The 16942-nt window shown below is 33.3% G+C and overlaps 1 protein-coding gene across 1 annotated transcript in view; it reads right to left on the minus strand.

The window, feature by feature from the left end:
• Window positions 1–15984, minus strand: part of LOC136979322 (transmembrane protease serine 9-like) — a 30427-nt gene extending 14443 nt beyond the window's left edge. Inside the window, exons 1-8 of the mRNA XM_067275268.1 lie at window positions 15732–15984; window positions 11386–11490; window positions 9439–9651; window positions 8639–8721; window positions 8475–8560; window positions 8117–8403; window positions 7836–7993; window positions 7628–7774 (exon numbers count right to left, since the gene is read on the minus strand). Of these exons, the coding sequence (XP_067131369.1) occupies window positions 7628–7774; window positions 7836–7993; window positions 8117–8403; window positions 8475–8560; window positions 8639–8721; window positions 9439–9651; window positions 11386–11467 (1056 nt within the window). The 5' untranslated portion in view covers window positions 11468–11490; window positions 15732–15984. The remainder of the gene's footprint in view (window positions 1–7627; window positions 7775–7835; window positions 7994–8116; window positions 8404–8474; window positions 8561–8638; window positions 8722–9438; window positions 9652–11385; window positions 11491–15731) is intronic.
• Between the last annotated feature and the right edge of the window lie 958 nt (window positions 15985–16942).

Consider the following 16942-nt stretch of genomic DNA (forward strand, 5'->3'; position numbering starts at 1 on the left):
AAGTTAAATATCTTTACAATCGACACCCGTCCCGGATAGTCCCTAATTATAATTATTTATTCTCTTTGGACTGTCTGAACAATAAAATTACCGAACTTCCCTCCAATTCGTAACTTATAAATAATTTTTCTGTTGATTATAAATAACTTATAATAAACAACTCGGATTACCAACGTACCTTCGGTTGCCTACGCCATTATCGTAGCACAACTGGCATAAATTATCATTGGCGTATATTGTCGTAATGTAATTTATGCCAGTTATACAAGTATGGGCCTATACATGAATTATGTTTAAATCACTTTTTAAAAAAATTACATACATTTACGTTTTATGTAATTTTAAACATATTCCTAAATAACACAAAGTGTTTTTTTTTTATGTTATTTAGGAATTCCTTAGACTTATTTTTAAAAAGTTTATTGTTTTAAGAGCATTTTCATAAATTTTTCATTATTATTATACAATAACGCGATAATCTATTAAGATATAAGTGATATGAAGCAAAATAATTGAAAACAACGATAATGCAAAATTGAAGATGTATAACGTGTATATTGCAAACGAAGCTTTCTTTTCCGTATTTGCTCCGTATTACAATGTCTTAAAGCTTACTATTATTATTATTATTTGGTTTACTTAAATTTGCGACATCATCGATAAGAGAGGTCGAGTGTTTTGAAAGGAAAGAATTCAGTCGTCACTTCTTGTATGAATTTTCTATCGTAATGGAAATGCAAACTTTTTTGTTGACCATTCAATTTTGCTAACGCATAGTTTAAAGTCTATTTCTAGGAACCTAACGGCGTTTATTCCACAAGAAACGACGGCGTTCCGGTATCCAACGAAATGGCAAAAGAGGACATTTCTGTGTATATTGTCTACTTTGACCTTGTTTGTTAGTGGGACTTACACTGGTGTAGTTTCTGATCAGAAAGAGAGGAGATCTTAGTCTAAAGTTAAAACAAAATATATTTATATTCACCTGTACACTGTTTTTGTATGTTTCGGACCCGAAGGCCCCTCTTCAGCAGGTTTACAACAGGTAAAAGAAGACATCCGTCACTATCTTTTAAATTCATTTCACAAAATTGCGTTAATTTGAATTGTGGAAACGCTTTCAGTTATTTACGGATGTTATTCTGTTTACCTCGCGGCTTCTTAAAATAAATTAGAAGCGAGATTTTTCACGTCGCCACATTGTGTTCCAGTTAGATCGGAGGAAAAGGACCTAACTTGGGATCGTCGTAACTTACACCGGAGCATTTCCACGTAAAATACCAATCGCGTGTCTTTACTCGTTTCATTAAAACCATAATGCTGAAATTTATTGGCACTTAATAAACACGGATGATGTCATAAAATGTATTCTGTAATATTTAAATATATATTAATCAGAAAATAATTATTTTAAATACAATTATTTAAATAAATCGCCAGAACATCTGTAAACAAAGCCAATTTATCCGTGATTTATAAATAATAAATAGAATACGAAGCGAAGTTCGACAAACCGCGGGACGTTTCCTATCCAAAATGGGTCTGCGATATTTATTATACATTTATTTTGCCGTAATTTTAATTGCGGTTTAACGAACATCCGTTATATTCGTGGAGTCGACATTTCTGTTACGAATATAGGCCGTTATTTCATTCGTTACGACAATTGCGTTGTACACAATTCGATAGAAAGAAGGTTAATGGCGTACTTTCCACCGATTTCTTACTATTAATGATTCGACCTACAAACGATCGGTTCAAAGAACTAAAAAGTCCTTCGCTTAAATATGCATACGGCGGTATTTACGGCGATCGTTCAAGGTCGTGACTCTCGGGTAATTTTAGAAATTCGTTTGTTTGCCAGCGCCAATCCTATTTAGGCCTAATCGAAAAAGGAACTGGGATCAAAAGTTTTACCACAGTTCTTTATAAAAATGAAATGAAATATATATTTTTCGTGTCGTATTTAGATACCGACTCTTTTAGTAGTCGTGTATTTATAAATAATAAAAATGCCCTACCCAAAGTTCTTTCGACATAACACGTCGCGTATTTTAGTGCAAAACGTGAAAAACTTTGCATTAAATGCAAAGAAGCACGTGGAATTGACAGTTTAACTTAATTAAAACTTAATTATTACATTTTACTTATAATTAAAACTAATGTTTAATCACTGTTAACTGGTACAAGATTTAAATTAATTTCATTCGACGACGTTTTTTAACGCGTGTAAATTGGGATATTTTAATTTTCAATTACAGATAAAAAAAAAGACTTATTTGGAATAATAAAATTTGTCTTACTAATCGATTTTCATATTTTAAATGGAGCAAAAATGCAGTGGAGCGAGTATTGCATAATTCTGTAATCTGTAGTGCGGGGTGCTTCTATGCTGTTAGTCACTAAGTAAATATCCCAGTAATCTCGTCAGAAGTTCTATTTTTTAGAATAATAGGTTAGATGTATTCGAAACGGATCTACAAACGGGACGAACAGTCGATAAAACTATCTTAGATAATCTTTAAGTAATATATCAATTAATAAGAGATAAATTTCACCTCTTTCGGAGCTGCTTTGTAATAAATATTACGTAACACAAAACGACATCATAATAGTTTCGCTGCTTAATTAATACTTAAAAAACAATGGAAAATATTTGGAAGTATCCTTGACTCGTTTCGATATCGTCTTGGCCCACTTGTTCGTCTAAGCGAAAATATCGGATCCATTTGAGCCATACGTCTCTTAGACAATACGTTATGCATTTCTTTATTGCCTACTGATCTCACCTATGCATAAATTATAGCTAGTCTAATTCCCATGCAATAAATGAGAACAAAACTATAAAAGTCTTTCATTCATTCTAAATACGGTAGGCCTGTATTTATATATGTACGAGGCGAAATTGAAACGATTAATAGAAGAGAAATCATAAATCGTAGTTGATTGGAGAAGCAAAAAATCTTCACCTGGCTCGAAAAGATCACAGAATATCCGGCTAAAGCGAAATCTTAAATTATTTCCCAGCTTTATTCGAGATGTAGTGGATAAAGTTTGAATTTTAAGTTTTCTTCTGGCTTCCGTCCATCCGTTTTTGGATAAATTCGGCTTTATGATTACATTTTACATTAAAAATTGTACAACTGTTTTTCGGGTTTCGGAACGAGGAGGACGGTGGGGGTGCGTTCATCTTCCCAAAATATTACTAAAATGCATTGTCGACGTATCGAGATACGTTCTGAAAACCCGGGCCTTTTATCTTAAATAGAACTGGGCGAAACTTCAGTTGCAGGATTTGGGGTCCTTACAAAGCAAGTTAAATAAAAGCGTTTAATAACTGAAAATACACTATATAGCTAAAAGTCACGGGGCACCTAGTTCTTTTAATTTGAAAGGTCCAGATCATGTATTTAATAGGAGGTTAGACCGCCTTTGAGAGTCCTTTCGCTGCTATAACAGCATTCACTCTTCTGGGTTGAATTTCCACCATGTTTTAATACACTGCCGGTGGAATTTTCTTCCATTTGTCCCTTAACACGAAATGTTCGAGGGTGTTTTTAGGGTGGTGAGTCGGTCTGGCCCGCAATCGGTGCTCCAGCTTATCCCAAAAGATGTAAAGTACTGGTAAGTAAGTAAGTAAAGTTTATTGTACAAGGTGTAAACATGTTACAAAGGGGTATCCAACCTTAGTTGATTTGTAATATAATACATTAATTCCAATATAATCTACTTCTTGCCAAAAACCATTGGCATACATTTTTGAGCGCTAGAAACTTAAATATATGACTTCGTCTATCATAGTACTCAACTACAGAAATCTTTTAACCAGATTACAGAAATCATTAATAAATACAATTTCTAACTATATGGAGAATGATTACATAAACTTATCATTGTTGCTCTTAACCTACGTACGGACGGAAGTTGTATTAATCATACCAATCGCAGCTTATGACGGAATATTGAGAAATTTTTAAAATAATATTATAACTTGTCTTCTCTTCACGTAATCTTATAGCATAGATATACTCGTATATAATAACAAAGACATAAGCACAAAACTCTTAATATCAGAATATATTGTTATTATATTATATCTCACAAAATTACTCGAATTGTAGCTCTCCTAGATATCTCGACACAAATAATTTCAGATACATTTTATATCTCCCGAGAGCTTTGCTCTATTATACACTATAATATCATGGTACTTATTATACATTACTTGTCAAACAGAACATTCAATAGTTGTTATCATAAGGTATGAACATAGTTTAAATATATTCTTTAAAATCCTATTTTCACGATTGTAACAATCATATGACTAATACTGCTATCCTTCTACTTATCTACCATTTCGAATTGATAATCGGATCCTATTTAAACACCACTCGATTGAAACACTTTCTCCAGGTTGATATCATATGAGTATTTTTGTTTATCCTTAATGTAGTAAGCCTTTTTTGATTATTTTATTCCCATTAAGTTTTTCCTCTTTGATTGTTGGTAATAATTTTTTTCTCCTTATTCTTGATTTTTCTCTGTATGACCGCTTGACTCACTTCTTGCCAAGAATGGGGTAAGGGACCTGGATTTGGTTCTATCCCAGCAATTAGTATTAAAGATATAGGCTAATTAAGTCTAAGGATAGACTATTAAAAAAAATCCTCTTTTCTGAATTACTCATTCCCATCTATTTACAGCCTTCCAATTCTCCAATACACAACACCAAGCTCTACTCAAAAGTCCGCCAACTTCTCCGACGATCAGCACACGCCTCCCATCCTAAAGATGTTCTATGGAGTCGAGGTCGGGACTTTCAGCAGGCCAGTCGAGCTCACCCGCGTGATTTTCCTTAAACCACGTGGATCCTGCTAGATCCTGCTTTACGGGGTGGAGCATTATCGTGCCAGAACAGAAAAGGGCCAGTTCCAAACTGCTGTCCCAATGCGAAAAGCGTGTTATTATCGAAAATGTTCTGGTAAACACTGGCATTCACTGCGCCCTTGACTGAAACCAGTTGCTCACATCCGTACCGGGAAAAACGGCCCCAGACCACGAAACTCTACCCCAAATTTGAAAATTTGCATAACATACTCCGGTAAATGCCGTTCATTTGGCATTGGCCACGTCTACACGCGTTCGTCCGAGTGCCAGATCATGTAACGCGAGTCATCCCTCCCGGGATCTGTTTCCACTGTTTCACAGTCCAATCTCTGTGTTGCTCGCACCACTCCAAGCGACGTCTTACGTTAGAGATTGCGATGATGGGCCTGTGAGCAGCGTCACTACCACGAAATCCTAGTCTTATCGCTGGCCCGTTCCGGAAATCCTCGGCGATCGCAGTTAGCTCGCACAACACGCTTCAACGTTCGGCAGTTCCATTCGGACAATATTTAGGGTCCACTAGAGCAGCGATTCTTAACAGGGGTCCGTAAGAAGTTTGCCGGGGGGGCCGCCAAATTATGCAAAATTTCCTTCGGAATATAATAAAAAGAAAATTGATGTATAACCGAATATCGTATTGAAAAATGAAATAAGAAAGATGAAGTTTTCCTATTTAGTTTTATTTATTTATTTTTTATTTCTTCCTACATACAACTTTGTTAGTACAGAAGAAATAAATGCAAATATGCTACTTACACCGCAGTATTTACTTCTTTTATTCCAAAGTAATTCTAAGAAACTATTAATGCTTGGAATTTTAAAAATAATTAGGAAAAATAGTAGGCTTTGAAAATTTAAATATTTTTGCAAAAGATACGCAAAATCCTTACCACAAGTTGTGGGTGTTTTAGTTTTAGTTTTAGTTTTAGCATCGACTTTGGATCGATTTATCGACATGTTTCTTATTTTATTTTCTGTTAAAAATTAATGAGTTTTCGTGTTTAATTGTGAAGTTTGAATGTTATTTAAATAGATAATGAAATAATAAAGTTAGGATTTACATTTATTATATAAAAAATAAACCAATAATAAAAAATCAATTTGTTATAGATAATTTAACAAATATAAATTATTATTTAAAAAATGGGGTCGCAAAAAAATTATGAAATATTTGGTGGGCCGCGAGTATAAGAAGGTTAAGAACCACTGCACTAGAGCCAGGATCAGAGTCAGTGATTCCCTTTTGATTCCATTTCACTATCACTTTGCCGATTGTAACTGGGATTTCTAACTGCTGCGAAATCTTCCTTACAGAATGTCCGAATTTCGGGGCTCTTATAATCATCCCCTCGTGAACGCATCCAAGTCTCTCCTTCGCGTCGTGTTGCAGGAAAATATGAGTAGGATGCAACCGCACACGCGTCTTAATCGGCATGCCCTAATTTGCATACCGCCATATTGTTTCGGGCAAGTTCTTTCTAACCAAAGAGGCACATTACTTTTGGCTGCATAGTGTAAGCTTAAAATCCTCTCTGTACGTTTTCAACTTCCGCTTTGTTTTCGAGATCCAACCTGCAAAAGTACTATCACTAGAGCTGTCAACTGTTTAAACTAATTTCTTATTTCTTTACTGCCCAACCAGATCCTACCCTAAATTTTACTACTTTAAGATTTTGCAGTAATCATCCTCTTTATAGGAAAACAGTCGAAAAGCGACAGTTTTTCCACGTAAATATACTTCGAATAGTAAGTATTTCGTGTGTTACGAAATGAAACAATAATTTACAAGAACCGTTAAAAAAACAATTCAACCTCAACACTAGTATTAAAATAAAGCTTCAATTAAAGTAAAGCAGAGGTCTACCGACAAATCTTTACGTAAAAAATATATATATATTTAATACGGCCGTAAACAAAAATTAAAAAAAAATGTTAACGGAATGTAAACTTTGACCTTCCGCATCCGATAAATACGAACTTTTCATAATTATTGTATGAAAAAACTCCGTTTTTAATGTAATAAATTTTAATAATAATGTTATTATTAATGCTATAAGACAAGTGTTTAACATAAAATTAAAAACTACGTAATTAAAATAATTAGTTTATGAATTTTATTTTATAATTTTCATAATTTTTGTTACAAACTTAAATGATATTTTTAATAATCTCGACAATAACGAACAGTTTGTAAAATAAATAAATTTCGTTTTCGTACATTATTCTGTTATTAAAATGACGAATAGAATCCATTCGTAAAATAATTAAATATTAATTTTGACTTTTTAAAAAATATTTTTGTTTGTACAACGATTCGATTATTTTACACAGTTTAATGTGGAAAAATACGTAAAAACTTTTTACTTCTAGTTCAATATACAATAATATTACAAGGTTTGTGTTTCTTGACCTTCACCCCGTTCATTCAAAACCCAAAATAGCGTTACGTTAGAAGAAAGACGGTTTTGCAATAGGCGAAACGCCTTCTACGGATCTAATTGTATGTGTGAAATGTTTATCTACAGAATAAAAACAGCCACCGGTTGGTCCGCAACAGCGTAAACTACAGACCGGATGTGTCCAAGCGGACTTGGAGAATGGTGAAACGTGTGCCACGTGAAGATAAACTGTTGGGTTGCACTCTTAATGAAAGTGTCTTTAAGATTCGAGCGTCGTAATGCCGACGTCTAGAAATGATGTGCGAAATTAAAAGTGACTAAACTCGCTGCGATCATCGTATATTCGAATTGATCCAGTCGACGGTGGTCGAAACACTATGATATATTCCGGGTTGTCTCCATTGAGCGCAACCGAATCCCGCGGAAGTGATACCCACCAAAGTCCATTTTCCGTTCATGTTTACCATTAGTGGTCCTCCCGAATCACCCTGCAATGGTCTCCACTTAGTTTTTAATGCTAAATTTTTCCATATCTATAAGGATACGTACCACGCAAGCGTCTTTCTTCCCGTTTTCGTAGCCGGCACAGATCATTTCCGGATATATTTTAAGTTGTATTCCTCTCGAACGGTGCCAATATTCGCATTCCTGATTGGAAATAATGGGTACGTCGACTTTCTGAAGTAATCTGGTACCGTAACGGTTTCCTGGAAGTTCAAATCCATACGTGGTTTAACTGGTAAACTTAGAAACTCGACACTTTTCACAGTTCAAATAAACTATATTTATTTCGTAAAATTCTTTAAAAAAAAGTAAATCGAGCCACTTACTGAGTGCCGGATCCGTTTTACCCCATCCGGTGACGACGGCTCTCCATCCTCTGAAATTCCATCCGTAAGGTGGAAGGCAGATGGGAAGAATATTTTCTTGATAGTTGACCTTCCTGTTGAGCCTCAGTAATGCTACGTCGTATCTATCGGGATGAGAAGGCGAAAATTTAAACTTTGGATGTAGCCTTTTCTCGGCCACTTTCAAGTAGTGAGCGGGTTGAAGTTGGTAACTGTGATCGTGGATGTCGTAGGCTCCGAGTACCACTGTGATTTGAGGTAGTCTGGCTCTACGGAATTAAAAGTAATTACATTTTGCAATAGCTGTCGAAGTTTAAGCTTCTAAGTTTGTAAATTATACCTATAAACACAATGAGCCGCCGTTACTACAAAGTAAGGACTAACTAATACTCCTCCACATTGCTGTTGAATAATCTTGATGTGTGCCTAAATTTATAAGAAATTTTTAATGTTTCGGGCATAATACGGGAACGTGCTGCATAGAAAGAGATTTAAATTTCACACCTGCCAAGGAAATTCTCCGTAGAAAGCGTCTTGTCCCCCGACAATTCGACTCCGTGGCTTTACGGCCGATCGTCCACATACCGCTAAATATTGAAATTTTAAAAGTTGGAAGATAATTAATATTCTCGTTTTCCACCCGAAAAAACTGTCAAATTATTCGATAGCCAAAGTTACGGACAGAAATGTAGAATAACGAGCGATTAAAATAAAAACTTGGGCCAGTTTAATAAAGTTACAAATAATACGACCCGTAAAAGAACTAGTTTAGTTATTTTAAGCCCTAACCATTACAATACCATATTGCTTTATCGTTAATTTAAACTAAATCCCACACACACGTACGGTTCAAACGTGTAATCGTTTCCCCTTATTGTTTGTTATTCTATTAATAATCGTCTCAAAATAAAAAAAGAGCGAAAATACACCTAATTTTCTTCTTTAGGCGGGTTAATATTAATACTCAGTTTTTTCCTTAATGTTATCGAGTATTATCGGAACTATTATAATTAAGATGTGTATGTATATAAACACGTCAACATATATATATATATCACATAAATACGCTGATATATTTTATCTCGTGTGAATATTTTTTAAGAAACGTATATCCTACTGCGCGTTTTAATATCATTTTCCGCTTTCTTTCACTCGACTAAAGCTGCGATTCTTTTATTTTCCGACGGTCGAGAAATGTAGGAAGAAGAGGAAATAAACTTTTTTATCCTTTGTCTGGACATTCGGAGAAAATTTCTAATTAAAATACCGATAAAATTTAGTAGAAAAATAGCGAAGAAGCTTACAATTGGTCTCCTTTCTTAACGTTCTCTGGTTAAAGTTGGAGGGTCGAGATCTTCGTAAATTCGGTTTAACGCAGCACGTGGACAGTAAATTACCTCTGCAATTACCGGCCGAAGTACCTCCGCTGAGTAAACAGAAAAGAAAAAACTGACATTGATGAACTTCTCCGTTACGATGACAAGTGTCTGTATCTGCTCTTCGTCGGAAGCTAAATACTGGCAGACAAACATTTCCTATTAAACTTTACCTCCTTTTATACCGTAAAAAATGTCAAATATTCATACAAATTTATAATTTACTTTAATAACACCCGATAGGGTTGGATATTAATGCTTTCGTTTAAAGTTAAATTAGTAGTGGCTTGCCTCCTGTACATTATACTTTCCCTGTTGTCGATGAAGTCGTGCCGGTCATCCACCCAACCCCTTTCGAGGAAAATATTTCAATTAAAATAATGCGACTCGCGGTAAAAGCCGGAATTTCGTGTATAGTTAATCCGAGCCTTCTGTGCCTGCGCTTTCCACATCTAATCTGATATCTTTGTGGAGATTTAGGAAAGACAAACGGACGGACGGACGGACAACCTAATTTTTCTACGTTACGAGGAGCGATGCGTCGATACTCGTAAACTGACAAAACTTCGATTTTGTGTTAGTTTATAAGGCATAAAAATAACGTAAAACGTTAGATATAAAGAAAAGAGGAAGCGATGGTAAGCACTTAATCGGCCGAATAAGTATTTCTTTACATTTTCCAGATTTATACAAGCGGATTTAGGTATGGTATTTTAGATGGAGGACCTCAATAACAGGAAAATTTGACATCATTTTCTGCATTCACGCTCCCCGGAATTTGGGTTATAAGTATACTTTTCATGTCGCGGCATTTTTGTATTTTAGCTTCCTTTTTAAATATGTTTTAAGTACGTAATAATCGTTCGTGCATACACGAAGATAGAAATTGAAACTCCTTCCTCTCGAAATTTGGGCCTCCGATTGTACTTTCCAAGCCGTATTTTTCTCTCTTCCGCGTTTATTGTTTATCGGCGATGGGGATTATATACAGGACACAGTCGAGGATGTACTTTAAATTCTTACGCCTGCGTACAAAGCCAGTTACGACTTTGTAAAGAGGAGAGTCGGACGAGTTGACATGGAAGAGCGGATGTTTATCTTTCTCGATGTACTCGATGGAATGAAGTAAATTTTAACAAAGAACGAGCAATGACCCGTTTCAAATATATTTCCGACGCGGTTCCTACGTAAAACGACTATTGTTAATAATTCTATACGTAGAAGACACGTGCATCCACCTTGCGTGATGTTCGTTTCGCCATTAAGAATGACTTTTTTTTTAATGTTTTGCTTGTGATTTTCTTTTCTAAACCTCGAATTTTCTCCGATTCACACGTAAAAAATTTAATATTTACTGTTTGTATTGATGAATCTTCGATTTCCTATTCCTAAATCGGCGTATAAACACCTCGATGTATTCCTTAAATGCTACAAACTTTGTGTTTTAATATATATATATATATATATATGAAATCAATAAGGAAATAATTACACGTAACGAACTTGAACTTTAATTAAATTCTGTCACGGAATAAGTTCCTTATTTTGAATAATTTCGTTGGTATAGTTGCATTGAACTTTATTTGTTTTTCTATTTGGCTTTATATAAGCAATTTAGACTAATTTAACGTCCTTATTAGTAAAATAAATTCCAAAAAATCAGGTAAGTACTAATTATATATTGCGGGATGTGGAATATAATAATGGTTGACCTAATAATAAATAAAAAAAAGTACTTTCAAAGAAGAATATATATATATATATATTTCTACACAATTCGAGTTTTGTTCTATTAAAAATAATTTATTTTTTAGAAAAGAGAAATCTAGATTTTCTTGTTTAATAGATTGGAAAATAATTTAAGGTTATACTTACATTGCGCATTCGAACGTTGATTTATGTACACAAGATACACTAGTAAAATGTATATTTTGGCATCTCCGATGATACAGTGCATCTCACTCTTTATATTTTATATACCTGAAATACGTACGAATTAATTTTAATAAAATAATAACATTTGTTAAGTATTTTTATTACTCGACGGGTTAAATTTAAGATTTAAGTTATAATAGTATTTAATTGAAGAGAAATATAGTAATTAACATGGATATTCGCAGAACTTCACACAGTTCTATGCGAGAACTTTACAGTTCTTCTCATAAAAATGCTTTGATTCCGGTATAACTCAGTGTAATAATTTCGGGCACTTTACTCTTAAAGTCAAAATAAAGATGAAACTTACGGGACTCGATATCCATAAAATGGACAAAAAATTAAAAAGATATTAATAAAAATGAAGTTAAGAGAAGAAAATTAGGACAAGTAAACCAGCAGGAAGGACTATCAAAATATTTTGTAGCCTCGAGCGACGAAATAATCTGAAAATTCAATTTTGAACCTGGTAAATGATCCATTGTAAGGAGACGAGCAGACAAACGGACGACTAGAAGTAAGATAAAATATTTATTGTATAATGTCACCTCACAAATTCTGTAATTGAATTATTCCGTCGACCTATTTTCCGTGTGTTTTTCTGCTGCACTTTTCTCTTCGGTTCCGCTACTCTACATTACTTATATACCATTAATCGGGTTGCGTACGAATCGTATTTTTAAATCATTTTTACAGTAAGACAATATGAAAATCTGGAAAATTATCAAAAACTTTTAATAGTAAATTCATTTCGAAGCGTCAGAAACAATTTAGTAATTGATTCGTCAAATTTTAACCTTTATCCGCCATGTTTGCCGATGCTCTTCCCGTCTACACCAATAAATTTACGCGTAATAAAATGTTAATACCTGTAAAACGGAGGGTGTAACCACTTACGTGTAGACGATATCCTACGAAATATTACGCCGTCCACGATCTTACAAACCTTTCCGGTCTTATAACTTACTTTGTAAATTTCGACACGGGCTATTTTCGTTAATGATAAATTTCTAGTAATTACCTTACGTAAACTTAGTGAATAAATAAATAAATGTAATAAATTAAAGCCAACTTTAATAATAGAGCGAGCACACAACGTAATAGAGGACACGGGGTAAAACTTATTTAATTTCCTTCTTTCTTTATACTTTAAAACGAAACGCTTTGTTTATTACAAAATAAAATATTCGTCGATTTAATTTTGTTACGTAAATTTTAAAGAATTTTATTAAGTAAAAACTTTCGATTTTCAATATTTAAACAAACGTTTCTTTGTTTAACGAGGATCGAATTCCGTATTTTTAAGCACCGATTTTAAATTAAAGATAAAAGCTACAAAAAAGGAGTGAAAACGATTTCCGTGTCCCCGGGCATTTCCGTATTTCTCCAGTTCATTTAAATTTAATTCGGTATCTACCGAGAGAAAATATTTTTTATTTTTTTTTTATTTTATACACATGACACAATTTACCGCTATTGTTCGGCACTTTCGAAAATCCGGAAGACAAATTTTTGCCAAATTTTTGATTTATATCTGAGCAAACGTACGATCGAACGTTAATTGCCACCGACGAAGATTTGTAACGAAGATAAATCATTTATTATTTTTTTCTTTTATTGTTTCGTTCTACTTTAGCGGAACATCGTCGCAATTTAATTTAATATTTACCGAGTTATTACGTCTATTAACTCGTCGTGTCTACGTAGGACCTACTTCCATATAAAGAGCGCAAACGTTTGTTATAACGGAGACTTTATTCGGGATAACCGAGGTTTCTCGCTTCGAGGAAAGAATTTAGAAATTGGAGCCGAAAATAACCGAGTTTTTTCATTTTCGTTTGTTTATGTGTCATTTCGGATTCGTCTTCTTTCGTAGCCATTCGTCCACGTGTTCCAAATATGTCAAATTAATTAAAAGATAATACGACGAATACGAGAAAAGTATTTCTTGGTGGCCATAAATTGGCATCGATTTCACCCGTTGTTTTAAGTTATTTATATCATATAATGCGAACGTAATTTAGGTTGGCAGGGTTTTAATAATTAAAGGTTTCAAACATGGCGTGTATTTTGAAAGAATATAAATAGTTTTTCGCTCGGACGTAGAATTAACGAGTGCGATACACTTTATCGCTTAAGGAAAAGTTAGAAATTAAATTTATCAGCAAGAGTTCTTTTAATTAACACTTTCTATTTATAGTACAATTGTGAAATTTCTTAAAATATATTTATATAAAACAAATGTTAGTAAAAATTAGAAGATCAATTTAAATATTTATTTATCAAAACCACGTCGTAAATGTTTATTTTCTTCGGTTTAACAGTTATTGAAAATTTACACGAAGAGGGGGGAAACCCGTTACTCGATAGGAAAATAGTATGGAGTGTTTTCTCAAAATTACAGAAGAAAAGTGGTAGTGTGTAACGGATAATTTTTAAGTTTTTAATATACGTTGCACTAGTTTTGTGTATAAAGCATACAGAGGTAGTCAAATCTGAAAGTGTCGAGTCGGGTCATTCACTGAAATAGAAAGCACAAATATGTCAGAAAAGCGTCGGCTTCGGGCACACATCACGAAAAACAACGGCTAACTTCTGCTTTCGACCATTGCCAAATAAAAGAATATTTTGTCCCCCTTTTGACGATTCAAATTCTTTCTTATTTCGGTCGGTTTGAAAAATTCTGCCGACGGTCTACTTTTAAAAATTGCATTTAACCACTTCCTATTGCGATAATGATTTGGGCTTTATTAATAACTATTTTTGTTATAAATTTAGATCGATCGGCTTAGTTTGTGGGCGTGAGTAAAGTAAGTGGGAAGAAGAACAAAAATAGAAATTATATCGTATACACACACTTTATAACGAAAGAGAGCAATTTACTGTGTATAGGCCTACATTATTTCAAATTTCCATGTCTAATTATTGTTTTCTGATCTTTTCAAACAGAGAAAAATTCTCTGTCGTAATTTTAAATTGTAATGAATGTAAAGGAATGGATAGAAATTACAGATTTACCAATCTTTGTAATTTTTCATAACTATAAATTGTCAAATATCTTATGAAAACATCACAAAAATTTCTACTTTTAACATCATCCATGGCTTAAAACTTGCATTTAAACTCTATACATGATTAAAAATCCCAGAGAAATCCGTTTTTTTAATAATTATTAAGCTTTTCAAAAACAAATGATAACCACGAAAAGTAAAAATGAAAAATTTCAATATTTAAACGCAGTTTTCTTATTTTGTGCTAAAAATGGACATTTAATAGCAATATGACAAAACATTTACGAATTATTAAAGAAAATTTACCGCTTCGTAAAGGATGTTTAGTAATAATAGTATTTTAAACTGCGCAAATTATAGATGACAAATCGTTTACCGCTAAAGCGTGGCAAGGAATAGATAAAACAACGTCGCAACGTCTCGATTTCTCTTGAGTACACGGCGTAACGAGCAGCTGAATCGACAACGTCGATACAGAAGTTGAGAGAAACAAAAGGACATAAATTGCTTCATTTCAATATCAAGAACACGGAAAAAGCATTGTAACTCGCGACGATAGACAATTTGAAGAAAATATACTTCGGTGGTAAGTTCAACTCAATCCATGTTAATAGATTTAACTTATCCTGTTTTTCCTGACACTGTAAGTAACCGAGATGGAAAAACTGTCCTTAATCGACTAGAATAATCGATAAGCTAACTAGAGGATAATATGATTTTAAAAAAAAAGGAGTATAGAAGCACGTGAATAAGAACAATCTTGGCGGGTTGATAGTCTCCGTATCACGAATTACACACCTATCTTCTTTTGTTAGATAAGGACAAATATTCCAAAAAGTACATCAGATTAGCATTTTCTAAGCTTTTCTCCTTCATTTATGTTAGTGTCAAATGCTTGCGATTTAATATATTTTTATATTAAAGCATTCTATTATTATTCTTTTTTGGACGTTTTACGCATCAGAAATTTCAGATAATCGGCACAGAGAATTTTAACCACGTGTTTAGAGGTCAAACTCGATATATAGGTTCAAGTAGAGACCCAGTTTAAGTCTTGGTAATGTTGCAATAGAGAAATTATCTTAGAACTTTATGTTATATAATAAACGTCTTTAAAAATGTGTCTATGTTAATCTATTTAATAATTATATATTTATAAAGATATTTATTCCGTATTTAGTACTTACAAAGCATAATCATTTTATAAGTAAGAAGTAAGTTTGGACACTACTTTTGTCCAAACAATTAAAATAACACTTCAGAAATTCAACTCACCTTTTATTATATTCTTTTCAAACCTTTATATCAACATGTTGTCTGTAGATTATGACCTACTGGGTCAGCATCTATGCTAGATTGACACACAGACCCACAGCCGTACGAGACTTAACGCTCCACATTCACGACTGTAGAACGACTCCACTCGACTGACGGGATAAGGAAGTGGAACACGTGGTTTGTCTATACTTCGGTGTTCTAGTAGCCGTCACTACACCCTCTATTCTTCTATTGCCTACAGGCTCTTTAGGAAATGGGTTGATGCTAGTTACATTTGTAGAATAACAAGAAAAAAATATAATAAAACCTTTCACTAGTCTGATATTACAGGAAGTAACGGCATTCGATAATAAATTGAATGACCACGCCACCAAGAAAAAGCCAAGTTTAGAGGGTAATTGTCCTTGCTATACAAGTTTATAACTGTCATTTTTATCCGTGTTTTTTCACCTTTCTAAATCTAGCGGGGTTTATAAATAAACTATTGAATAAATTTGCCTAAGAGAAAATAAAGGAAACTGGTAAATATGAAAATTAGCATTTTAGGTACGGTGTGAATAATACGTGGAGCAATGAACTATTGATAAATACATATATTAATTATCTGATAACTCCAATAGTTTTTGTAAAAAGTAGAAAATATATAATTTTTTAATACAAAAAGTGGCAATAAATATGTAATTTTGAAGTATGGAAGTTGTGATTTTAATCTCGAATTTCTCCACGTTTAGCTTTTAGATAACGAAATTAATTTTTATTTCATTTTCAGTTAGGATTTACCTGTTACATAATTTATAATTAGATATAAAACTTCCAGTTTTAATTTAAAAATTTTAATCGAATTTTTTTGTTTTTATTTTTTAATTTTGCATTACCTTTAGCCTTACAAAACGCATTTTACACTTTGTATCGTCTTTAAATACATTAAAACATCACTTAAAAGGTGGAAGAAAATTCAAGCTTTACATATATACAACCCCTTGTACTTTATTCGAGTTTAAACATTATCTCATAATATAATTGAAAATTTGGAAGAAAATGGAATTATTTTTCATAAATGTAAGGAAATTGCTTATTGTCCTTACAGGTTTTAAATTCGATTCCCATTAAGCGAGCCTCTCGCTTCGTAAACACATTGAGCAATAATCACGTTTTAGAAACCAGTTAAAATAGGTCTACCCATTTAACAACAATTAAAAGCATTAGAA

Source organism: Centruroides vittatus, unplaced genomic scaffold (genome assembly GCF_030686945.1).
Source record: "Centruroides vittatus isolate TY-2023 unplaced genomic scaffold, ASM3068694v2 contig_602, whole genome shotgun sequence".
In the NCBI taxonomy this organism is placed as follows: Eukaryota; Metazoa; Arthropoda; class Arachnida; order Scorpiones; family Buthidae; genus Centruroides; species Centruroides vittatus.